This window comes from Myxocyprinus asiaticus, chromosome 43 (assembly GCF_019703515.2).
Source record: "Myxocyprinus asiaticus isolate MX2 ecotype Aquarium Trade chromosome 43, UBuf_Myxa_2, whole genome shotgun sequence".
Lineage (NCBI taxonomy): Eukaryota > Metazoa > Chordata > Actinopteri > Cypriniformes > Catostomidae > Myxocyprinus > Myxocyprinus asiaticus.
The window spans coordinates 11,602,690-11,628,456 of record NC_059386.1 but is presented as its reverse complement, the minus strand read 5'-3'; the positions used below and the strand labels follow the sequence as shown (position 1 = coordinate 11,628,456).

The 25,767-nt window shown below is 37.3% G+C and overlaps 2 protein-coding genes across 3 annotated transcripts in view; one reads left to right on the top strand and one right to left on the bottom strand.

The window, feature by feature from the left end:
- The window catches only part of LOC127433495 (exosome RNA helicase MTR4-like), a 63,680-nt gene extending 62,294 nt beyond the window's left edge, over window positions 1–1,386 (top strand). Inside the window, 1 exon segment of the mRNA XM_051685451.1 lies at window positions 872–1,386. Coding sequence (XP_051541411.1) covers window positions 872–1,041 — 170 coding nt within the window. The 3' untranslated portion in view covers window positions 1,042–1,386.
- On the bottom strand, window positions 992–25,141 carry LOC127433479 (phospholipid phosphatase 1-like). Of its 2 annotated transcripts, none has more exons than XM_051685428.1 (6): window positions 24,683–25,141; window positions 14,660–14,811; window positions 12,287–12,567; window positions 7,578–7,635; window positions 5,207–5,383; window positions 992–1,536 (listed from the first exon to the last, which is right to left on the bottom strand). In XM_051685428.1, the coding sequence occupies exons 1-6, from the start codon at window positions 24,738–24,740 to the stop codon at window positions 1,420–1,422; spliced, it is 843 nt and encodes a 280-aa protein (XP_051541388.1). In that variant the 5' UTR covers window positions 24,741–25,141; the 3' UTR covers window positions 992–1,419. The 2 variants fall into 2 exon arrangements, with proteins under 2 accessions (XP_051541388.1, XP_051541387.1); XM_051685427.1 differs by lacking the exon at window positions 14,660–14,811 and adding an exon at window positions 20,786–20,940 and having other exon boundaries at window positions 24,683–25,139.
- Between the last annotated feature and the right edge of the window lie 626 nt (window positions 25,142–25,767).

The following is a 25,767-nucleotide window of genomic DNA, read 5'->3' as shown; positions in this document are numbered from 1 at the left end:
ATTATTGATCACATGCTGAGAACAAGTGGACTTTTTTACTCCTGTCTGTTCAGTGTTTTGATACATGAATAATTTATTTACACCAACAATGCTATGAACACTTGAACTTTTCAGCTGTAGTTTCTAGCAAGGTTTCAAAGCCTAGTGAATTGTCCTGCTGTCTACTCCCATTTGAGGGGTCGTTCTTTTGTTCCTTCAGTGCTATTTTTTAATTGTTGGTCTATGTACGTGTACCAGATGGACGTCTTTTTTTAAAACTTAATGCTTCGACTCTCAAATGATTCCTAAAGAGTTTTACCTTAGCATGTTACTAAGATAATGATGCACTACTCCAGTAGGCTACATTGCACTCAACTAGATAAGTAAAGATATCTTTGATGTTGGCTTGACAAAGTCTTGAATGAAAGTTTAAACTAGTTTTAAAAATTAGGTTTTATGGTAATACAGTCATTAAAGTAAGACAAACAGCCACCTAGCTAGATAGATAGTCTGACAGACCATCATATATTCAGATAGATCTGATAGAGTAACTTAAAGGTGCTATAAGTGATTTTTTTTTTTTTATGGAAAAGTACGCGAAATATTGTCCTACTCCCTGAGAGATATCACTGAAATAAGTGTTGTAAGATATCTCACCTGTCTCTGTGACAGCTCTAGACTCTGTAAACGGCAAGCAAAAATGTGTCTCATATTGTTGTAGTTGCAGTGAATTTAGGAGGAGTTAGTGTTAGGGATTACAAAAACACCCTTAAAGTTTGTAAAATAAAATCAGATAAAACAGTCCATTTTAAATTAAGATTGAACTTTTCCAATGTTTTGAAGATGGGCAAGGGTTTCATGTACAAAACTCATGTACTATACATTTTCACAGGTATAACGAAGATCAAGAGGGATATTGTGTTTGCTGCCAGTCTTGTGATCCTTCTATGCTTTTTTTTTTTTTTTTTTAGGAATGTGTTAATTTTTTTCTTCAAGACATTGAAAGACAGAATTAACATTGAACATAATTATTGTTTTATTTGTGTTCATAAACAAGCATAATTGGTTTTTATTTATCAAAAAGCGCAACATATATTGTACATACATTTTATAAGTTTTAATAAAAAAAAGTCTGTATAATGATTTTTTTTTTTTTTTCCATAGAGATAAAAAAAGGTTTTTCTTTTTTGTGGCTTAATAGAGGTACACTTATATTGAAGATACACAGGAAGCTGTGGTAGCAGCAGAGGCAGTCCAGCCAAGGCAACGTGGGACAGCGTCATTAAAGAGACCCAAACCCACAGCAGGGGGGTTTGTAGAACATTTAAAGCAAGGTTACATTCACAGGTTTCCACCCTAGTGGTCTGCCTTTGTAGTGGGTGCACGCTTAAACTTTTTCCCATCGACTCAATGGGTTGCGTGAACAAGGTCCCTGATAGTTTAGTTTGGGCTGTCGTAATGATTTCCATTCGTAGGTGTCTCTTGTAAGGTGGTGTGTGGGATCTCTGCCTCCTGTGGTTCAACCTTCTTTTTGAAGAAATCTGACACAAAGAATACCTGTAGGGAGTCACAATGTTGTAGAAATTAAGGAGTGAGCTGAATTGCTATTAGAACAGAGTGCAACAGTGCCAGCCCTCTTTTTCAGCAGTCTTTGTTCCCAGATGTATTTTTTCCCATTAATTTCTTCCATAGGGGTTTCATAATCTCCTTTATGAGAGTATTTGAAAATCAGACGAAAAGACGAGGTACAAGACTGTATACTTAATGCTTCATGGTAATGTGTTTCATTGCCTCATTAAAGACGTTAAGAATGACAATTGAAATAAAAACGATGGAAAAACATAAAACTACTGATTTTAAAGTAGTTAAGTATAGAAACAATATATTTAATTTTGTTATTGCAAAATATTCAGATATACACTGATCAGCCACAACATTAAAGTGAATAACATTGATTATACTGTTACAACGGCACCTGTCAAGGGGTGGGATATATTAGCAACAAGTGAACAGTCAGTTCTTGAATTTCTGTGATGGAAGCAGGACAAATGGGCAAGCGTAAGGATCTGAGCGACTTTGACAAGGGCCAAATTGTGATGGCTAAACGACTGGGTCAGAGCATCATCAAAACAGCAGGTCTTGTGGGGTGTTCCCAGTATGCAGTGGTTAGTACCTACCAAAAGTGGTCCAAGGAAGGACAACTGGTGAACCGGCGACAGGGTCATGGGCGCCTAAGGCTCATTGACTCATGTGGGGAGAGAAGGCTAGCCCGTCTGGTCCGATCCCACAAAGAGCTTCTGTAGCACAAATTGCTGAAAAACATGCTGACCATGATAGAAAGATGTCAGAACATGCAGTACATCGCAGCTTGCTGCGTAGCAGCAGACCGGTCAGAGTGCCCATGCTGACTCCTGTCCACTGCTGAAAGTGCCTACAATGGGCACGCCAATGTCAGATCTGGACTATGGAGCAGTGGAAGAAGGTGGCATGGTCTGAAGAATCACGTTTTCTTTTAGATCATGTGGACGGCCTGGTGCATGTGCGCCGTTTACCTGTGGAAGAGGTGGGAGCAGGATGCACTATGGGAATAAGGCAGGCTGGCGGAGGTAGTGTGATGCTCTGGGCAATGTTCTACTGGGAAACCTGGCATTCATGTGGATGTTACTTTGACACATACCACCTACCTAAAGATTGTTGCAGAACACGTACACCCCTTCATGGCAACGTTATTCCCTGATGGCAGTGGCCTCTTTCAGCAGAATAATGCGCCCTGCCACACTGCAAAAATTGTTTTGGAATGGTTTGAGGAACATGATAAAGAGTTCAAGGTATCGACTTGGCCTCCATATTCCCCAAATCTCAATCCGATAGAGCATCTATGGGATGTGCTGGACCAACAAGTCCGATCCATGGAGGCCCCACCTCGCAACTGACAAGACTTAAAGGATCTGCTGCTAACGTCTTGGTGCCAGATACCACAGGACACCTTCAGAGGTCTTGTGGAGTCCATGCCTCAACAGGTCAGAGCTGTTTTGGCGGCACAAGGGGGACCTACATGATATTAGGTAGGTGGCTTTAATGTTGTGGCTGATTGGTGTACACAAACAAATAAGTCGTTTTTTGAAGTCTGACTTGATTGTATCATCATCTGATTGATGGAGCATTTCTCTTAAGGGGTAGTGTAGTTTTTACCAGGAATTCTGCTGTTGAAATAATGCAGACTGATGGCTTTATCAGAAGCATATACCATCGATAAACAACCTCAGTGCTCACAGTAGGTATGCCTTATAAACCTTTTTAAGTTATCATTAAAAATCTATTTACCTATGAAAAAAATGTATGGGATTTTTTTACTCTTGGAACCCGATTGTTGCACTCTATTACTAATGTTGCACAACAGTAACTGCCCACTTTATCAGCTGTCTTGGTTCCAGAAGTATATTTCGCCATAGCTATTTCAAAAAAAGTTTCAGTTCTAAGCCATGAACCAAACCAACCAGCTCAGAGATCGCAATATGAAAACAGGGGGGTAAAGACAAAGGTAAAATGACTGCATAACCTACTGGCCTATTTATGAGGGAATTAAATACTCAGCCCATGAAGCATTGCAAATTACGTTATTGATTCAAAATTGGTGGTACAATATTGACGCTACTAGTAGTAATTGATTTTGACCTCTTCAACTCTGCAGACCCACCCGTGGGTCCAAAAGGGGGTGCAATGTCATAAAAAAAAGGTAATGCTTAAAATATTCAAGTCTCCAAATATATAAGTCAGGCATATGGGGTATCGTTTTAAAGCGTAGAATCTGAACTTTCATAGGTAACCATAAATTCTACATTTATGTTACATAAAATAACAAAACAAGGCCTGAAAACATTTGTGTAAAAATAGGACTTAAGTTAAAGCACATATCAAATGAAAGCTCTCATTCTCAGGAATGCGACTGTATCTTTTTTGTTGCCCTAATACCAAAGTTTGAAAGATTTTCAAAAGAATCACAAAGTGAAATCTGATTTCTGTAAGACATCAAATACAAATGTCTCTCTTATGCACTGATCACTGCTGTTGTAAGCCCCAAATAGCTAAAGTTTGTACCTGCTTTTAGCTTAGGCAGGTTTCTAAAAAAAGAAATTGCCATTTTTTTAATTGTCTGTGAGCTTGCTTGTGTGAATAATCCAATGTTATATCTTAGATGTCAAGAACAAAATATGCGGTCCAGCAGGAAAAGCATGCTAAACAAATAATTGGAAATATATCTTATTGACTACTGATGATAAAATGTTCTACATCATTCTATTGACACCTAGATTGAGCTTCTAGTCCACTCAAAGGCCAAGATATTCAATAAAACAATGGAGGTGGTGCATGAACTGAAAATCAGACTGAATGTCTATGGACGAGCACATCTGTGAGGGTTAAAATGCGTTAGAGCGCCACCTACATTTCATATTGGCATTTTGTGATGGAAGGTGATAGAGGAAAAAAAAAAAAAATCTAAAACTTGCTGCCATCTAGTGGAATAAAACAAGACTATTCAGAGGGAGACAGGGTGAACAGAATCAGAATTGCATACAAAGTTAGGACCAAAAAAAAAATTTAACCAATTTTTGGCGATTAGTCCACAGTATGTGTAAAAGTTGAGCTTTTAAATTTGAGTGTGAAAATTGCAGGAGGCAGCCCAAAAATGCTTCAGAGTTGAAGAGGTTAAATATCTTATACAGGGTAGTCACTGCTGAGCTCTTTCTGTGACTTCTGTTTTTATGGTAACTTGACAGAGCTTCTCTGATTGGTGGAGCTCTCTTCAGGATTATGGGTAATGTAGTTCTTATCATTTCAAATTTGTGTGGCTTCTATAGAAGCATATATTATTGCTTATCAACCTCAGAGCTCATGGTATGTCAAAAAATGTCTAAGTTATCAATAAAAATTTCTTTAAGGATAAAATGAAAGGGTTTTTACTTCCAAAACCTTACTGTTGTGCTCGTTTACAAATATAAATTTCTGCTACCACACTGGCAAATCCTGAAATATCAGTCTTTGTTCTATATTTAAGTTATTTTTAGGTGCTTATACTGCACAGAGTAAAACCAAGAATGAGGAAGATGCAAGTAGTTTTTTATGTTTACAGTCATGTGGTGCTAACCATCATTTAAATTAACAGCAGAATTCACACTGACTTCTTCCAAGAGGAGATGGCCTGCTTGCTTTTGACAGTATAACTCACCACTAGTAAAGCCACGATTGCTCCTTGTATGAGGCCTGTGAGCACGTCACTCCAGTGATGTTTGTAGTCTGAGACACGGGACAATCCTGTATAGACTGAGGCAGCGATCAGGAAGAACTGGATCGTGGGTCGAAGGAGTCGTGCCCACTCAGCTTGCATTCTTGCTTGAAGATAAAGCTTGGAGAAAATAAAAGTTTTTAAAGTTAACTGTATGTGAGAAAGTTTAAATATGCTCCCTTTCAAACTTGTACTTCACACTTTATGGGACATTCCGATCCTCGCGTGATAACCTCATTTACTAGGTTAAGTTGACTTCCACAAGTCACGTTTTTGTAGTGTACTGTGATTGCGTACTGTCATTAGTGTACAGTTTTCATGTAACTAAAGTTATGACATTTAACAGTCATGCTACATTATTCAATCTCTGTTTACAAAGTAGTTAATTTTTCTTATCTTGTGCCTGAGGGCATGTGCCAAAAATGTTGGCATGAGACAGAGCTGTCAACCAAAAGCCACACTTACTCTTCCAGATTGAAACTTCCTTTATCAAGAGCCAACTGAGTTATTTTAGTCGTGTTAACAACTACGCCAAGCCTCCAAAACCGGAAATTATGCTTTAAATGTTAATGACTATACCATCAAGCAACAGGTCTATTTAAAGGATTATTGTCAAAGTCATTAATAATTTATACATTTGATTAATGTTTGTAATCTTATCTAAACAGGTTTGGTTAAAGAGTTCAATTCCATATCGGTGTTCAGATATTTTTGAAAAGCTACTTCAACATTGTCTTTCTGGGGGCTACTGAATTCTTGACCTCGAGTGTGATGGGTTTAAAAGTGTTGTGCACTTTAGACACGTCTTTAATGCTCGTCCTCTCTTGATAAGATTGTTTCTGTTTGCTAAAAGGTTGTAATGGAGAAGTTCAGTAGAATGCCGTAAGACTTCTTAATATTGCACTATTAAATCAATATATATCCCTGTGACAGATAATAGGTAACTTCTGATGGACAATCAATGGAGTAAAGCATATAAATCTACATAAACATTAAGCCCATTTCCAGGTCATTCAGAAACAATGTAGCAATTTACTGAAAGAGTTTTGAAATTCATGTAGTCTGTGATTGGATGAGTAAAGGAAATACACAGTGTGGTTCAATTGTGACCTGATCATCTAAAAACAGCACAGAACAGTTCAAGAATACAACACTTAAGTTAAAACAAATTTTGACTCAAGTTAAAAGAAAAGCGTAAAAGACAATAAAGTGAATATTCCGTGTTAAAAACAAGTTAAGCACAATCGACAGCTTTTGTGGCATAATGTTGATTACCTCAAACTAATTCCGACTCGTCCCTCCTTTTCTTTTATAGAAATAAACAAAAAAGATGTTACAGTGAGGCACTTACAATGGAAGTTAATGGGGCCAATTTGGAGGGTTTAAATATAGAAATGTGAAGCTTATAATTTAATAAAAGCACTCACATTAATTCTGTCAAAACTCATGTATTATTTGAGCTGTAAAGTTGTTTAATTCATAATTTCTAACAGTCATTATAGGGTTTGTTGACATTACATCATCATGGCAATGAAGTTGTAAAATTGGCTATAACTTCACACAGAAAAGTTTTTTTTTTTTTTTTTTTTTAAATCAATATTATGTCACAAAGCTTAACTTATATTGAACCCGGAATATTCCTTTATTTGTTGCATTGTGATGTTATTTTCATGACAGTAAAGCACATTTTAACTGCCATAAATTTACTCCTTACCGTAATACTTTTCAACATTTGACTTTTTACTCCTCTTTTTTTTACATTTTGTTTTTAAAACTCCAGTATACTCAGTGATTTTCCTTACTGTAATACAGTAATTTTTACTTGTAATATTTGTAAGTGATCTACAGTCGGTCATTATCTGATAATAATGTTTTATGGTGGTCAGGACTTATATCATCCTAAAGTGGTTTATTTTGCAATCTGACTGCTAATTATCCTACTAATTACAAGACTACATGCCAAATAAATAAATAAATGGACAAGACATATTGATTTAAGTTTAAATTATTTTGTTGGCTTACCTGTAAAAATTGCAGTGATATAAAAAGTAGGAAAGATGACTCGCAATACCCGGACAACCGCTGAAAAATGACTTTATCCCCAGATGTGTGGTCCTTATTTAAGAGTGTTAGACACGGATGGTGTGATTGACCAATCAGAATCAAGTATTCCAGAGAGCAATATAATATATCTAGTATATCAGTAGTGAGGATGAGATTTTTTTTGTATTAGGCTAATGAGAATTTGGGGGGAGAAATGTGCTTCGCTGTCATGGCAAGACAAATAACAAAAGCATAATTAAATGACACTTACTGCCAGGAACAGCATACAATACATGGAGAATGAGGAGTGACCCGAGTAAAACGAGAGTCTGAAATGGAGAGAATCAAATGATTAATGTGGGCAAAGCAGGAGGCCTGTTTAACTACTTATTACTACATGTGACGTGTGTTTGTGGAACAGTATGAAGCCATAAAATCCAAGCTGATGTGTTTTGCAACTCTGTAAACACAAACTAAGGATTACTTTGACAAGTTGGTGGGATGGAATTCAAACATTGAGTCCCATGCTGTGTAAAGACTTGCACTGTCCCGTTTGGTCCCAAAACACACTCCCTTTGAAAAAGTGCGCACATACCCTTTTCTGGGTGATAAAGTCATGCTGAAGTGGTGTTAACCGGTGGGGGTTAACTGACTTCACCGCTTGTGAAAAGCTCACAAGAATGGAGGGTGGTCTGGCTATCCGGCAGGCTTTTGTGTTTTCCTGTTTACTTAAGCTCAGGATACAGTGTTGACTAGGAGCATCCACCCCACGACTGATAGCAAATAATGTTGGAGCAATCTGAGCAAAACAATGACGACTGACGCAGGCATTAACTATTAAAACCCTGTTGTTAAGAGCGTAAAGATATTGCATTCAGTTAACAATGCCATAAAGTGATTATACCAATGTCAACCACCACAGCTATTTTATTTCAGTAATAAAGTTTTTGGATAGCTTCCTGGTAGACGTTATTGAACTGACAAGTTAACATATACTCCTTTGCTATTGATCTAACAAAAGAGTGGGTTTAACAGGATCTGAGCTTGTGCACAAGATAAAATCAGGTTAGATCTGTGTGTTCCTGCTTGGTGATTCATTTAAAGGACTGGGTCATGAGACAAAGTTGAGCTAAAGTTAATTATCTGTGAGGAACCAGCAATGAAGCATTGACGTCCTTGAGAACAAAACTGCATTTAAACTTGACCTGGGCGACTCTCTCCTACCCTCTTACGCACAATTACACATGCCTGCTTAGCAAAAAGACCCCCTTTGAAAGGTGATCCAGGTTATTCTGAGATCAAACCTTCCACTGCTTTTTTTTTTTGTTCTATTAATGGCATCATCTTCTAGGCAAACACTGGAACCCCTCCAAAGAGGTGTTTCTCTGAGAGACAGGAACCACACCTAGAGCATTCTGAGAGGGCCTGGGATACTGCTGGCCTTGAGTCTGGCTTAGGAACCCAAACAGAAACTCTCAGCACCACTGTGTGCTCTGGAAACGGCTTACCACAGGATTACGGAGCACTACAGTGTGTAAACCGCAGACTTATAGCTAGAGTGTGGGTAATCTAAAACACCAAAAAAAGACCAAGGTGAAGACTTTGAAGGAAGCCCTCAATTTCAACATTAATGTGGGAAGTTCCTCTCAACGCCCTGTTTGAGATCTCTGTTTAAATGGTTCTGCTAATTGGACACCTTCCAGTAAATCTGCTTCCTTCTATATAAGATTCATTTTATTGTGAAGCGACACAGTTTCCTGGCACTGAGTTATGTTGAGGTGAGTCCTCCAAGCTTGAATTGGCCATTTTAGTAATTAAACAGTGTCTAATAGGGTGATTCTCACGAAACCTGTCAAGTAAATGTCCTGGTCATATTTAACCCTAAATATATATATATACAGTGCATTCAGAAAGTATTCAGACTCCTCCTGTTTTTTTACACATTTTGTCATGCTGCAGCCTTATGCTAAAATGCTTTAAATATTTTTTTTTCTCACATCAATCTACACTCCATAATGACAAAGCAAAAAACTGTTTTTTGATTACCTTGCAAATTTATTTAAAAGAAAAAAACTGAAATATCACATTGACATATTCAGACTCTTCACTCAGTACTTAGTTGAGGCACCTTTGGCAGCGATTACAGCCTCAAGTATTTTTGGGGTATGATGCACCAAGCTTTGCACACCTGGATTTTTTGATTTTCTGCCATTCTTCTCTGCAGATCTTCTCAAGCTCTGTCAGGTTGGAAGGGAACTGTCGGTGGACAGCCATTTTCAGGTCTCTCCAAAGATGTTCGATTGGGTTCAAGTCTGGGCTCTGGCTGGACCACTGAAGGACATTCACAGAATTGTCCCGAAGCCATTCTTGCTTTGTTTTTGCTGTGTGCTTAGGGTCATTGTCCTGTTGGAAGGTGAACCTTCGGCCCAGTCTGAGGTCACGAGTGCTCTGGACCACGTTTTCATTAAGGTTATCTCTGTATTTTGTTGTGTTCAGCTTTCCTTCAACCCTGACCAGTCCCTGCCACTGAAAAACACCCCCACAGCATGATGCTACCACCACCATGCTTCACCGTTGGGATGCTACTGCACAGGTGATGAGCGTTGCCTGGTTTCCTGCAGACATGACGCTTGGAACTGAGGCCAAACAGTTCAATCTTCATTTCATCAGACCAGAGAATCTTGTTTCTCACAGTCTGAGAGTCCTTTAGTTTATTTTTTATGCATCTTGCACTGAGGAGAGGCTTCCGTCTGGCAACTCTGCCATAAAGCCCAGATCGGTGGAGTGATGCAGTGGTGGTTGTCCTTCTGCAAGTTTCTCCCATCTCTACACATGATCTCTAGAGCTCAACCAGAGTGACCAGCAGGTTCTTGGTCACCTCTCTTTCCAAGACCCTTCATCCCCGATTGCTCAGTTTGGCCAGGCAGCCAGCTCTAGGAAGAGTCCTTGTTATTCCAAACTTCCATTTAAAAAATGATGGAGGCCACTGTGCTCTTGGGAACCTTCAATGCAACCAACTTTTTTTTTGTTTTGTTTTTTTTAGCCTTCCCCAGATCTGTGCATCGACACAATCCTGTCTCTGAGTTCTGCAGGCAGTTCCTTTGACCTCATGGCTTGGTTTTTGCTCTGATATGCCTTTCTAGATCATGTCCAATCAATTGAATTTGCCACAGGTGGACTCCAATCAAAGTACAGAAACATCTCAAAGATGATCCAGAGAAATGGGATGCACCTGTGGTAAATTTCAAGTGTCATAGCAAAGGGTCTGAATACTTATGTCAATGTGATATTTCAGTTTTTTTCTTTTTAATAAATTTGCAAAGTTATCAAAAATCTGGTTTTGGCTTTGTCACTATGGGGTATGGAGTGTAGATTGATGTGAAAAAAAAATGATTGAAAGCATTTTAGCATAAGGCTTAACAAAAAATGTGAAGAAATGTAGGGGTCTGGATACTTCCTGAATGCACTGTATATAAAAAAATGTTTTGCCTACATTTTAAGACTAGTTGTCGATCGATATGCCGATGGCCAATTGCCAATATAAATACTGATATTGATATTACAATTGAACAGCAGCAAATCAAATGTGCACAAAATGTGAAACAAACACTATTTTACACAATATTTACACAAGTTGAAATAAAAAACTTCTGACCGTTCACAAGTCTCCTGGTAGATTTTGGAACTGACACAAATGATCAACTGATAATTGCAAAATGTACAAATATCTGCAGATTAATTGGCCTGGGTGCATTTCCCAAAAGCATCATGTTGTTTCCTGAAAACCTTAATTCCAACGAACATTCGCAAACAGCACTGCAAAGTTGTGTGGTTGGAACTACAGCTCCTGTGGTTAGAAGCATAGTTCCTTGGTAGATTGCTGTGTGAACAACATTTGACTTTGCTGAGGCTTCTATATATTTTATTCCATATATATCTTTCATTCTATCAAGACTTTCACCACGTATACATGCATTTAAGAAAACTGCTTATTCAAGGGTTTTGCAGAAAGTGGCATTCTGAAATGCCATTTAAGGGATTAAAGGCTGTTAAGAGAAAGCGTTTTAACACACAGCTTTTGTCAGAAAGCAGCTTATTTGTTCATGTTAACACATAAGAGAAATTCTTACGTTTTTGAGGAGTGCGCATGTGCATATATGCTCAAGATGTAATCATCTGTCGCATTTACAGAGTGCACGCAGCTTTCCTGTCTTGAGCAGCTTTTGCGCATTAAACAGACATTCTCTTGACAGGTTTCATGAGAATAACTTTATTTAAATAACAGCAAAACTGGGGAAGTTCGACAGATTTTGCATGGTCAGCTGGTAAGGAAGTTTCCAGGATGGAACCACAAAGTGCCCCAAAAGGATGTGTTCTGACATAAATGATTCCTAATTCCACTATGAACAACAAACTGCCCTTTCTTGCTGACATTTTTTGGACTTCCCAATGTTCAATGCCAAAAACTCTTCCATCCAAAGTTGATTCAAGAAAAATATAACAAAATGCTTATAGCTTTTGAATATGGCTTATCATGTGCCTGATGTCCATAGAATCCTTTGGTCAAACATGGTTCAATTGTTACCAGTTTTTCCATGTTCAACCATTTTTCCTGTCGGCCATTTTACATTTAATGAAAACCTACTTTTTCGAACTCCAACAGCATTCATCGGATCTTTGTCAAATTTGGTGTAAATCATATTCAGACGACGCTGGCCAATAGTTACAAAAAATCTTTATAAGTTGAACAGTTCTCGTGTAACATATTAACAAATTTAATGGTGAGTTGCCAAAAAAGATCTAAGGGTGTATCCTGGAAATGCTTTAATATATTGACATGAAACTAGGTATAATTTGACATTATATCAGTATGTGTGGACCTTGGAAACAAAACCCATGACCTTGGCATTGCTACTCCCATGCTCTACCAGTCGAGCTACAGAAACTACTACTGACTGACCCAAGGGAAGTGTAACCTACCTGCCCTCATTGAACTTTGCTGCGTCCCCAGTGCAGATGAAGTCCTCAATGTAAGCCCCTCTTGTACAGTTGATCCGACTCCAGTCGGGTTTGCACACATCCAGGAAGTGTGGTCGAAGCCGGCCAATGGAATACTTGGCAATGTCAGTGAGTGACTGGCTCAGGGCGGCACCAAACACAAAGGTGCCAATGGCCTTATAGGTACAGGCCACATAACCGTTGCAGAAAGACTTTGATTTGATGCGGTTTAGATAGACTAAAAGGCACTCCCCTATGATCATCTGTGATGGGAGAGGAAGGGAAGAACCATTACTTTTCTTTGACAAGGTTCTGGTGAAAACGTTAACAACTGTTTTACAGTCAGTCATGTATTTGAGATGTGAACATTTTATTTAAAGGCTTAGAAGGATGTCCACATGTGCAAGAATGGAAGACAAGATCGGAAAGTAGTAGCACTTGACAATGCAGCCATCTCTGGTGTTTCCCAAACATCTTTATCATAGTTACCCATGTTTAGCTCTTTGACATGTAAATGGAGTTTACCCCATTGACCTCAGAGAAGACACCATACTTAATTTGATGCTTACAAGAATGTAAGGGATGGGACTACAGTCCGTTCAAGACCACCGTCTCAGACCACGTCTAATTTTCACAAGCCATGTTTTTGAAAATTCTTTGTTCACTGGAAATTTTACTTATTTTCAATGTTTTTGTTTTTTGTTTTGTTTTTTATTCCAGTTTGTGTCAAATTAAATATGAGGTCTTATCTAATGTCAATTGACTATTACTATATTACCATTCCTTAATAAAAACAGCCAGAAAAGAAGAATTTGCATCAGAAGTTTTGAAAATTATGAGCAATTGTAGGCCTTGGGTAACGTAAGCTAGGCTGGCACTAATATTTACCCATTTTGTTTTTGCTATAGCATTTGAATGTCTGTAGTCTGAATAACTAAGGTGTTTTACAGTATATCAATGGGAGTTGTAACACCTACAATGCAGCATTGCAGCATTTTTAAAGTGTACATTAGCAGTAACCTACATCAAATCTTCTCATAACATTTGTGCAAAAGGAATACGTGTTTTGTACTTACATGGGTGACTGTGAGGCTATATAGATGTAGATTTCTATAAGAAATGTTAACCATAATAAGTAAACTCCGTGATGTTTCTATTGCCCTTAAAAGTGTAGTGTTGGCTTGTAGATGCGATCACACTAGATAAAAAGCCTGCATTAAAATAAACCATTATGAGATGTAACCACAAAGAGGGTCTTCAGCTCTATCAACTAAACGTGAAGGTGACGTACTGTAACCAATTCATCACAAGAGAGCTTTTGTGGCGTATACGCTTTTGAGGGCAAATTAATGGGTAGAAGACTAGCAAAATTTTTTCCATTGTGTTGGTTGGCTTTGGAGCCTTTGTCTCTCAAACTTCCAAAGGTCAATCACAAGAATGAAATGTAGAACACCCACTTCGTCTTAAAGAAACAGTTCAGCCATAAAGGAAAAGTCTTATCATTTACTCTGTCGTTCCAAACCCATATGATGCACACATAAGTATTCAATATGGCTCATGTGCTATATTCCAAGTCTTTTGAAACCATATCATAGCTTTGTGAGTTACTGACTGAAATTTTAGCCGTCACTTGCTGAAAATCATCCCTTTCACCATAGCTTTCAAATTTAATTTGTGCTTGAACATATTCAAACTTGGAGCGTTAAACCAGGTTTAACATCAATGACAATGTCTTGTAACCAACATGCGGAATTGTGACTGAGATTTGAAAGCTACATCAGATTTTCTTTGAATAACGACTTTAACTTCAGTCTGTTCCTCACACAAAGCTATGATATGGTTTCAAAAGACCTGGAATATAAAGCGTATAGAGGAATATGGAGTTGTATGGACTACTAAAGTGATTTTTTTTTTTTTTACCTTTTTAAAACTTGACAGATTTTGTCACTATTGCCATGTCCACACTCACACATTTTCCTTTAAAAAAGCATTAACTGTGCTATGATTATGCCTCGTCCACACTAGAATGGCGTTTTCCTCCATAGAAAATGCAGCTTTTTGAAAACTCTCAATTACCACAGACTTTGGAAAACGATGACATTATGAAACTGGTTATGAAACCAACAATGTAAATGATGACAGAATTTTCATTTTTGACTGAACTATTAAGCATGCAAGACCGTAAGTTCTCTGAACTGTGGTTAGATCTCAAAATTCAGTTTCAAGTGCTCTAGCTGACAAGAGAGCAGTCCTAGTGACCAGAGAAGCACGCAATAAACAACAGAGGCACAATGAGACAGAGAGAGAGACAGGAAGGGGGTGAGCTGCTAGTGTAACAAACAGACAGGCACTTACAGTAAGCAAAGTGATAGGAATCATTACTCCTCCTAATAACTGATAGGTAATGGTGTCTTCTTTATATGGGTAGTTGATAGAGTCATCATTACAGAAAAATCCTCGTTTGAATGTTTTTTGTTGTATATTGAGTATTGCGAATGGCAGTCCAACTAGTACAAAATAAAATTAAAATTAAAATTAGAAAAGGCAGTGAGAGAAAAAACAAAGGTTAACAGAGGGGTTTGTGTCCTTTTCTCCCCAATTCAAGCAAGTTATGTCCTAAAGGGAGGTGCTCATACAGAAAGAAAAGCTGTGAGTTAAGCAGACATTAGGATTCCCACTTTAAGAGGAACAAAGGGTTAGCAAGGTGGTGGTAGTGTGGCAGCTGGGGCTGAATTTTGCCAGCTTTGTTTTTGTATAATTGGAGCTATTCTTCTTGAAGTGGTTTTTATTTCTTTGTTTTCAGTCTCCAGTGGTTTTGAGGTCGACATGGGAAGTGAAACTGGTCAAATACAGCTCAAATGTTTCAACGGCAAACTATAATAAGGGGCAGAGCTTGTCATAGCATACACCCATGTGTCTGAGCATTTGTATGTCTGAACATTTAGTTTGACAGGTGAATTTCTCAAATGCCTCAATGATTTTACCATTTATGTGGACCCACCCTTTTTCTCTCTCCCCATTTTTTATTTTCCAAACTTACAACCCAGGGGTTTTCACACCATCATGCAGGGCTAGGATGCAACAGGCCACTCGAATAACTAAAAGTAGGCTGATTTCCAATTAAAAAACTAAAGTGTACTGACTTCTTACAACTGAAGCTTTTCACTTTATCAGGAGAGAGAAAGTGGTCTCAGCACATCCCTACTGCATATTAAGTTAAGATATGAGAGAAGTCTTTATAACTTCAAAAAAGTTACACTCTCCAGCTTAAAATGCTGTTCCACAGTTAGAAATATTCAAGTCAACATGAAATGCTGTTTGCAACCCAATTTACTTCTGTAAAATTGTAAGGAAGTAAATAGGGTCAATTGTGGTTTCACGTTGACTTCATGGTGACAAACATTGTGAACAAATGCGTGAGAAGGATGACAGTGTTAAGACATCACCAGCATAGAAAATTACAAGCCCGTCAGGGATATGAAAGTTACTCAAGCATGGCAGCAAAGCATGTGGTAGGGATTAAGACGTTAACCCAACATGCAGTGAATGTGAAATGCTTTTACTGTATGTGTACATGTCATTTTCCCTACTTTAATATCCCTAAACCGCTCCATATGCTAAGAGCTAATATCAGCCATGTGGATCAGAGAAGTTTACCCAGCGTTACCAAGAACTCTCTATAGAGGACAGCTCCTTAAATTACACAATCTCTTCTTGCTAATTCTGTTGAAAGCTGCATTGTCATGGTCTACGATCTGCTCTTTGTACGTATTTCAGAGGGATCACTTGTTCAGACCAGCACTTGCACGCTTTGCACACTGCCTGGAATGGCAAGGCAAGTGGAAGCTGAGGGTTGCTTACACAGAGGTAAAGAACAAATCCTGCAATATGGGCAGTTTGCAGTTTTCATCAAGCTAAAGAAATTAGTAATTCCCACCACACACAATATGAAGTATTAGCTCACACACTGGGAACACTCTGTGCCAAAAACCACTATGTCTGCAATGGTCTAAATCGGTATCAACATCAAACACTGTGGTTGTTCCCAGAAAGTATTCCTGACACTTGGAGAGACATTTTTAGATGCAAAAAGTATTCCATCTGCGCTCCAGAATATATTACCTATCACTCATCACATTTCAGACTCAGTATCTGCCAATATTTCTGAGATACATATCAAAACATGTTTCTTCCATCAAGTTTAGTTTCTTTTTCACATAATTTTGTTCAAAATGTTTTGAAATGTTTGATGCAAATATTTGCGCAAAAGATTAACTATGTCAGTTACGATAAAACATATAAACCATAACAGTACTTTGCATAATGTCTGGTCTTCAGTATTTGATTTGTAACCAAACACTGCCCCTTAATAAACACATTCAGGAAGTGTCTGTGGTTTGGTTGGAAACCCAAGAAGCCTTTCATGATGAAAACCACAAATTGCCCAATTCGCAGTTGTCTTAAAAAAAAAAAAAAAAAAAAAAAATTGAAAGCAGTACAGGGTGCATTCAAATACATTCAGAGCCAAAAATACCTCAAATCTGAACCAAATCTAAAACACCTACTCTCAAGGAAATTTCTTGTACTAAGTGGACATCCTTGGCTAAGTGGAGCTAATGCAAAGCAACATGCCCAGAGTTGTCTTAGACAAAGGAACAAAAACGATGGTACTAAGCAACATAGAATTTCTTGGTTTTACCCTGACACCATGTCTACACTGGATGTGAATGGCATATTGCAATGCAATGCAACAAGACTAGATCGCTTACATTATAATCAAGTGAGCGGTCTACACTGGAAGCGGCCATTGCTTTGAGTTGACAGACATCCCATTTCTATTTCTGATGCACAGCAGAACTACACCAGCATTTTATTTTTCCTGTCCATCTGAAATATAATTTACAAATATAAATTTTTTTTGCTATGAATTTTATTCTTTGTGTATTTAAATACCTTCTGACCATTACATAAAAGCCAGCTTGTAAATGTATTGTCACTGGCCTTCTGATTTAATCATCTTCTAATTCCCTTTTTGTTGATTTTAACCATATGCATACATGCAGTTGTAAGGTCAATGATGTGACGCTCATTTTTTTCCCCCCCAGATCTATTTAAGTCTACCTACAGTGGCAAGAAAGAATTAGCTGGTTTTCTGCATTAATTGATCAAAGTGTGATCTCATCTTCATCAAAGCCACAAGTATAGGCAAACATAATGTGCTTAAGCTAACAACACAAACAATTTTAATCTTCCATGTCTTTATTGAACACATCCCATTAAACATTCACAGTGCTGTGGAAAAATAAGTGAACCCTTGGATTTAATAACTGGTCGAGCCTCCTTTGGCAGCAATAACCTCAACCAAGCGTTTCCAGTTGGTGCGGATTAGACCTGCACAATGTTATTGGGTTAAGGTCTGGGCTCTGACTGTGCCACTCCAAAAGGTGCATTTTATTTTCTTTGAAGCCATTCTGTAGTGGATTTACCTGGATGATTAGTGTCATTGTTCTGCTGCATCACTCAACTTCTGCTGAGCTTCAGCTGGCGCAGAGCCACTCTAACATTATCCTGTAGGATATCTTGATAAACTTAGGAATTCATTTTTCCCCTCGATGATGGCAAGCGGTCCAGGCCCCAAAGCAGCAAAGTTGCCCCAAATCATGATGCTCCTTCCACTGTACTTCACCGTTGGATGATGTTTTCATGTTGGTATGCAGTGCCCTTTTAACACCATACGTAGAGCTACATGTTATTCCCGAACAATTCAACCTTAGTTTAGTCAGCCCACAAAACATTTTCCCAGTAGAGTTGTGGAGTGTCATGGTGGTCTTTGGCAAACTTGATGCGCGCAGCAATGTTTTTGTTGGAAAGCAGCTTCTTCCTTCGTGGTGTCCTGCCATGGACACCATCCCTGTTTAATGATTTCCGTATAGTAAACTCACAGAGACGTTAACCAGTTCCAATGATTCCTTCAAGTCTTTAGCTGTCACTCTAGGGTTCACTTTTACCTCATTAAGCATTCTGCAGTGTGCCCTTTGAGTCATCTTGGCTGGACGGCCACTTCTAGGGAGAGTAGCCACAGTACTAAATCGTATCCATTTATAGACAACTTGTCTTACTGTTGACAGATGAATACACAAGCTCTGAGATAACTTTGTAACCCTTTCCAGCTTTATGCAAAGCAACAATACTTGAGCGCAGGTCTTCTGAGATCTCTTTTTTTTTTTTGCGAGGCATGGTCCACGTCAGCAGATGTTTTTTGTGGATAACGGACTCAAAATGTTTGAGTGTTTTTTATAAAATCAAAGTAGCTCTAACCCACACCTTCAATCTAGTTTCATTAATTGGACACCAGGTGTGCAAACTCGACTCTATTTTGTTGACATCATTAGCCATTGGTTCACATACTTTTTCCCAACCTACACTGTGAATGTTTGAATGATGCATTCAATACGTACAAGAACAGTACAATCATGGTTAGTTAAAACAGATTGTGTTTATTATTGTAATTTAGATTTAGATCAAACAAGATAAGACAAATTTATACATAGATGCAGGTAATTCCAAAGGGTTCACATACTTTCTTGCCACTGTAAGTCAAGGTTATTCAAAAAAAAAAAAAATATTGGAAATCCAATTCACACAAAACAATGACTTGAATAAACCTCTTATATAATGAGCACATTTTCAATTACTGAGTGAAACATATTTTGATATACTTTCTGGGGCTTAAAGTAAAAAATGTCATATGGTGTAACCATCCAGAAAAAAAAAAAAAAAAAAAGCCACATTAAAAGCTGAAATTCATAACATAACGCATTACATAAAACAAAGAGGACCTCATTAGACCTTTAAGACTGTGCAAAGTTTAAAAAAAAAATATATATATATTTTTATGAAAAGGCACACATGGATAAACCCTGAAATTCTTGACTCTTGAAAACTTTTTGAAATTAATGATTAAGTTGAGCCATACACTAGTGTATTAAAAGGTGCAAGGAAAGTATTTTAATACTGTATCGCCTACTTTATCACAAGTCATTAAATATTTTTTGGTCATTCTATAAATGTTTTTCCAAAATTTATGAAACCAAATTGGGAAGAAAAAAAAAAAAAAAAAAAAAAAAAAGTTACATTTATACAAACTTGACAAGTGTGTTAATTAGATTTTTAACAGAGTTCTAATTTTTATCACATCAGACAACCCTGCAGCAATACCTTGGGCCTTATTCATCAAACACAAGCAAAAAAAATAATTTTGTAAATAATACATATCCATTCCTACATAATTGTTACATCCAGTGGGGCAATTTTTGTATCTGTGCGACTTTAGATTTATGAATTATTTATAAAATAAAAAAATTGTTCCTCTCATGTTTAATGAATGATTCTTATTCTATGTAAAATTTAGCTAAATGCGCAAGAACAACCCATACAAATTGAATCATTCTAGCAAAGGATTTCTGTTGGATTTTAATAAAAGGATTTTATTTGTATTCTACTGTTGCTTAAATTTAAACAAGAGCTTACAGCTGATTGGTCCAGGTTAGAGAACATTCTGAAATGACGTGCTGCTTTGACGCTTCCAGTGTAGACAACCTCAAGCCGTTTTAGCGCAACGCATCATTGGTCTCTGCTAGACGCTGCATGTTATAAGGCCCATCACATTAAAGTTACTTGAACAGCTGCATTCAATCACACTAATCTGCTCTATTAAAATGGCAGTTTGCACCTGTTAGTGGTCAGGAGTAATGTTGATACAGCTGCTCTTTGGTGTCTATTAAGCTGTTTGTTCACTTAAAATGATGGGCCACTTCCTGTGGGTGCAACAATCAGTTAAACCCTCAAGAAGACTGGTAACTTTTTGGCTACTTGGAAACCAGCTTAGTTCATTGACTCCTGGTGTTATTGTTGTTAATGAAAAAAAAAAATTAAAATAACTGTTCAAGGTAAATGTTTTTCATGACTCAAACGAAAAAAAAAAAATACATAAAAGAAATGAGAAATTGACGCCGTTAAATTTATTCAAATTATATTAGTTAACATTAATTTTGGCAGCCCTAAAATACAACAAAAATAAAACACTAAAAACATGTCGCAGCAGTTCTGGGGTGAAATGTCCACTGTGTAACTCTAAAACAGAAACTCTATCGAAATTGAAATCAACAAAACTACCTACCTAACCCAAACCTTACGATAGTGTTATAAAATGTTTTACATGTGATTTGTGTGAAAGTGAAAAGTAATTGTTGTAGCGCCTCTAAATGTTCATTTCACCAGGAAAGTGCCACGATACGTCCAACAAGCGACGAAAAATAATTCTGCGAAAATGTAGTTATAGTAACGCGATTCTATTAAACCAGATGAGAAAAAAAAACTGAACTAAAACTAACAAAAACTAAACTGACAAAAAAAATAAAAGCTAAATTAAAAAAGGAAGACTGGGCATGTCTTGTGCGGATGCTGTCCGGGATTACTTACACTACAAATAGGAATTGTGAAGCCCACTGTGTACAGCACAGTGGAGGTGACTGTGCTGTTGTGGAAGGGATAGCTGATGCTCTCATCATTACAGAAAAAACCCCGCTGATATGGTTTGATTTTACCCAGGTTAAACGCTGCAAGTGGGAGGCCAGCTGTAAGTGAAAAAGGGTTAACAATGGGTTAACAACTCAGTAAAGGGTCTACCAACCAATCAAACACAAGGGCTAATTCCCCGTGTTGATGATTGGCTGCTGCCAAGGACAAATGCCGATTAGAGCACTACACCCAAGATAAGAATTGCATGACACATGGGGGTTTATGATGACAAAGCGTCTTCAGATAGGACACCTGGAAGGTGGTATAAGAGACTTTGAATATCTGTTGTTTCAGTGGCATCATCTTACCAATGGGTTATTTTACACCAATAGTGTCTGGTGTCATTTTGCCACTATTGTAGTCTATACAAGTTGCTGGGTGAATTCTTTCAAAAGATTTCTCATTGTATCACATGTTCAGCATCATATATTGATTACACTGATTTATCGACAAGGCCGATAAATCAGACGATATTTCACCATTTTAAGATTATCTCCACTAACTTGGGTGATTAACGGATGTGGTCATTTCGCCTATTGACAGTTCCAAAAACTGGTAGGTAGACCGATATATCGGTTTTACTGACTAATCAGTGCCGATAGTTGCTTTTTGGAACTAACGGTTATTGGCACAAATCTATGTCTATAGTTGCCGTGTGTGTTCCAAATCTTCATTTTCTCTGGTTATTGGGATTTTGGTTGAACAAAAAAAAAAAAAAAAAAAAGCATCTGGGACTTTATTCATTTTGGAATCTTTGTCTTTGCCTGTCATAGTAAAAGAATAACTTTTTTTTTTTTTTTTTTTTTTTACATTTTATAAATCGATTTATCTGCAAAATCCACTATCGGTCGACCTCTATTGTTTACATCTAATTTTCTACCATTAAATACTATATACTGTGTGTATCGACATTATATCGTCCACCCTGCTTTCTTGAAATCAGAATTGGGATTGGCTTAAAATAAACATAGGTCTGTGTCAACCCCTTAGAATATTGACCAATTTTCTACAAAAATCTAATCACCAAAATGTTATTTATAATTATTTATTATTTAAAGGGCTGGGTATTGATACAGATTTCCTGAACTGATTAGCCAATTCAATCAGTTTCTGATTTCGTTACAATTCAGTTCTGATTCATTTGGGTATATTTCCGTTATAATGCCCATTTTGCTTACATATGAAAAATCCTCTCTCAGCTTATGCTGTAGGCAATATTATACAGGGAACCTTCAAACTTGGTACATTTCATACATTATGAAAATTCAGGGTAGTTTTAAAATTAATAACAAGTTTCTAACTATGCTTTAATTGCCATTTAACATATGATAAATTGTAAAACCTAACGTTGTCATTACTGGATAAAAATCAAGTTGTCTTAATTAAAAATGTACTTCAAATGTCAAGATATTGGTTTATTACTCAAATATCTATGCTCTTTGAACTCATTTATCTTAATTATTGATTTATGAATGATATTTCAAATGATAGAGTACAAATTATGTTTTTTCGTTGCAAATGTTGTTTCGTGATGTTATTGTATGATCTAAATTTGAGTGAAATCAATTAAGTAGAAATAATATTTAAATAGCAAATCTGAGTTCAGTCTACTTGCATCGTTACTTTAACTTAAATAGTTAAGTTCATTCTATATGAACACCAAGTTAATTTAACTTAATTACACAAGTTTTGAAGACACCATTGGGATCCCAATTAATCTGAAAACTGATTTTTTTTTTACCCAGCCCTAATCATTTAATTATTCACGTATAATGAATATGTCTATTTTGTTGTACACTTTGTCTTTTTATGGCAGTGTAAAAGAAAAATTACCATTCTATGGCAAATCAAGGAAATAATAATAAATAATAAAAATAAATTCTTATTTTTCCAATGAACCTCTTCCATTTTTTGTCATTTTGCTTATGTTGGCATATCACCCTTAATGGGCTCTGTCGGTCAAAATCTAACATCAGAGCTTGTGTAAACTATGAATCCTCCATAGCCTCAACCTATTGTTAATGCTGGTGCAATGCATTATGAGAAAACACAAGCCCTCATTCATCGAGCCTGAGGCTCCTCTCCCAGTAAGAGTATGGGTCTGTTATTTACATGCATGAGACATACGCGCACGTATAGATAAAGCTTGGCATTTAAGCCCGAAAGAAGGAATCATGGCACGGACATGAATTGTTCCATGCTTCCCTATAGCCAAATCATTTTTTTTTTTAAATAAACGCTAGAAATGTGAAAACTGCACACACACACAAAAAAAAAAAAGTGTAGTAATGGTTATCAAACATCACAATTGAGAAAAAGTATTTTAGGTTCAAATTCATGAATTCCTCCCTTGACTTTAATGTGCTCCAATGTGTACTGTTCTACTTTGTATTTTGGTGGTACCGGTGGTATGTAAATATGTATTCACCAATGCAAAAATCCAGGAAACCTTCCCAGAAAGGCACGAGACAAATGTCTGACTTGAAATCAATCATTGTAAGCTACTTTTAGATATAACAAATATGACCAGCATATGAGTTAAATTGAAGTCAGGTGATACATACAACCATTGTACACCTTGTGGTTTGGATATTATACTTTATCATACTTATTCCACCAACTTGGCACCTCTTTCAAAGGGAAAAATCAAACATCCCTCATTTGAATGTGACTCAGTTGGCAGCTTTCCGCAAAGTATCTACTTGTTCGTTGTGTGAAAAGTATGCTGTTTTTCCACAGGCACACAGAGATAAAGGAAAAAAAAAAAAAAAAAAAAAAAAAAAAAAGGCTACATATCAAAACTTTCATTGTGAATGCTCTAAACTTGAGTAGCCTATTGGTAAACCAGTTCATCATATAATGGTTATGAACTATTGTACACGGTTTACACATCTTGAGCAATGGATTTCCATGACTTATTCCACTTGTGATTACTGGATAAGGATTTTAAAATCATTTCATAGAGATTGCACACACAAAGAGCTATTTCTAACCAACAAAACAATATTAAACTGAGCATAACTAGAAAAATGTGTCATTATAGGAATTTCCATGCCTTTTCAGTTGTTCATGAGTGTAGTAACCTTATATGTAGCTAATACACAGTGCATACAATGCTATATTAATACTATGGAGTGAATCAGGGTAGTATTTAAACATGGTATGTGTTAACCTTGCTTATGAGTCAGCAAATGATGTGCACATCAAAGCATAGTTGTCCCACATGTCCCAATGTTCTAGATTGGCCGAATTTCCCCTAAATTACATTATTATACATGTAATATCCATTACAATAGTTCACTGGCCGCTGTATTTACCATAATGTTTCAGTTGTATATTCCCTCAAATAATCCCATGGCTGAGTTGTCATGTATATGAGACACTCTGCATAATGGTAACGCCCTGACGGAATTTTTTGCTAACGAGTGATGTTTTTGCGCTATGAGGGTGTAAACAGACATTATGACGTACACTAGGGGTGTCCTGTGTGGTTATTGTGCAAGTAACAATGTTACTTAATTGCACAGGATTCAACATTACTACGATGTATCACTTCACAGGATGTTACTACACAACTGATGCGTCCAGACTGATATCCAGCTTGATATCTGCTGGCTCTTTCTGTAAAGCACGTATTTACATCTAAAATACTAAATTTAACCACCTTATTTACAGCAATATGATTTGTACTAACTAGGTTAGATGTTATAAATGACTGACATTTCTCTACATGGGTTAAAACAATGGTACAACAGTTTTAAACTAATGAAAAACGCAATTCACTTAAATTATACTTACCGAGTACTAGACACGCGATATCAAGCAAAACAAATGGAATTCCTCTGGTTTCGAACATCGCTGCGCGTGTCCTTGCGTGCCTCAGATCAGATTATAATGGCTTAATATAAGGCGTCTTCAGTGAACACAATAAAGAAGCGTCCACCTCGGTCTATTGAATGACAGATAACCTACAGGAACGCGCGCTAAAGCAAGCCGCAACAGCCTTACTAACATTGACTTCCTAATGGCGACTAATAATCAGCCGTACAAGAGACAGAGCGAGCTGTTTTGCTGCAGGTCTTCAGATAAGCTGCGCATTTCAGCGCATGAGGATAAAAACACGCGATGACGAGCTGGTATATGGTGATTAGGGTGCTCAGAATAAAAGAGCTCGTGTGCCTGTGAACGGTATCGCAGAGTTTGTGAGGCACACTTGAGAGGTGCTGCTGGCTGTCATGATGGGCGACAGCTGAGGGTGATCACAGCCTATCGCGTGTCTCTCAGCGTTGCACAACAGCACAAGCCACGCCCGCCTGTTGCCTCGCCCATAAGTCTAATTATGTCAAATCTGTATCATCAGTGCGCATATGACTGAGAGAAAAAGGATCTGAGTGTGGGAAAAGGTGTCTTCTTTTGCGCTGTTTTTGCATGTTGCTGCTGGACTTAAAAATATATTATATTATATTTTTAAAATATTTTTTATGTTATATATATATATATATATATATATATACATACACACACACACACACACACACACACACACTGGGGGCCAAAAGTTTGTACAGATTTTGCTCTTATGGAAAGAAATTGGTACTTTTATTCACCAAAGTGGCATTCAGCTGATGTTCAGAACTTCTTAAACTACTTCAAAGAGTTCTCATCAAAAAATCCTCCTTGTGCAGCAATGACAGCTTTACAGATCCTTGGCATTCTAGCTGTCAGTTTGTCCAGATACTCAGGTGACATTTCATCCCACACTTCCTGTAGTGTCTTATCAGGCACTTCTCACACACCTTACAGTCTAGCTGATCCCACAAAAGCTCAGTGGGGTTAAGATCCATAACACTCTTTTCCAATGTCTGTTTCTTTGCCCATTCTAA

What these genes read in the sequence shown, in the direction of transcription:
- LOC127433479 (XM_051685427.1), bottom strand. Translation starts at nt 24,740, where the DNA reads ATGTTCGAAACCAGAGGAATTCCATTTGTTTTGCTTGATATCGCGTGT. An exon ending in TATCGCGTGTCTAGTACTCG is followed by an intron (nt 20,941 to 24,682) that starts GTAAGTATAATT and finishes TTTCACTTACAG; the next exon opens with CTGGCCTCCCACTTGCAGCG. An exon ending in ATTGTATGCTGTTCCTGGCA is followed by an intron (nt 5,384 to 7,577) that starts GTAAGTGTCATT and finishes ATTTTCTCCAAG; the next exon opens with CTTTATCTTCAAGCAAGAAT.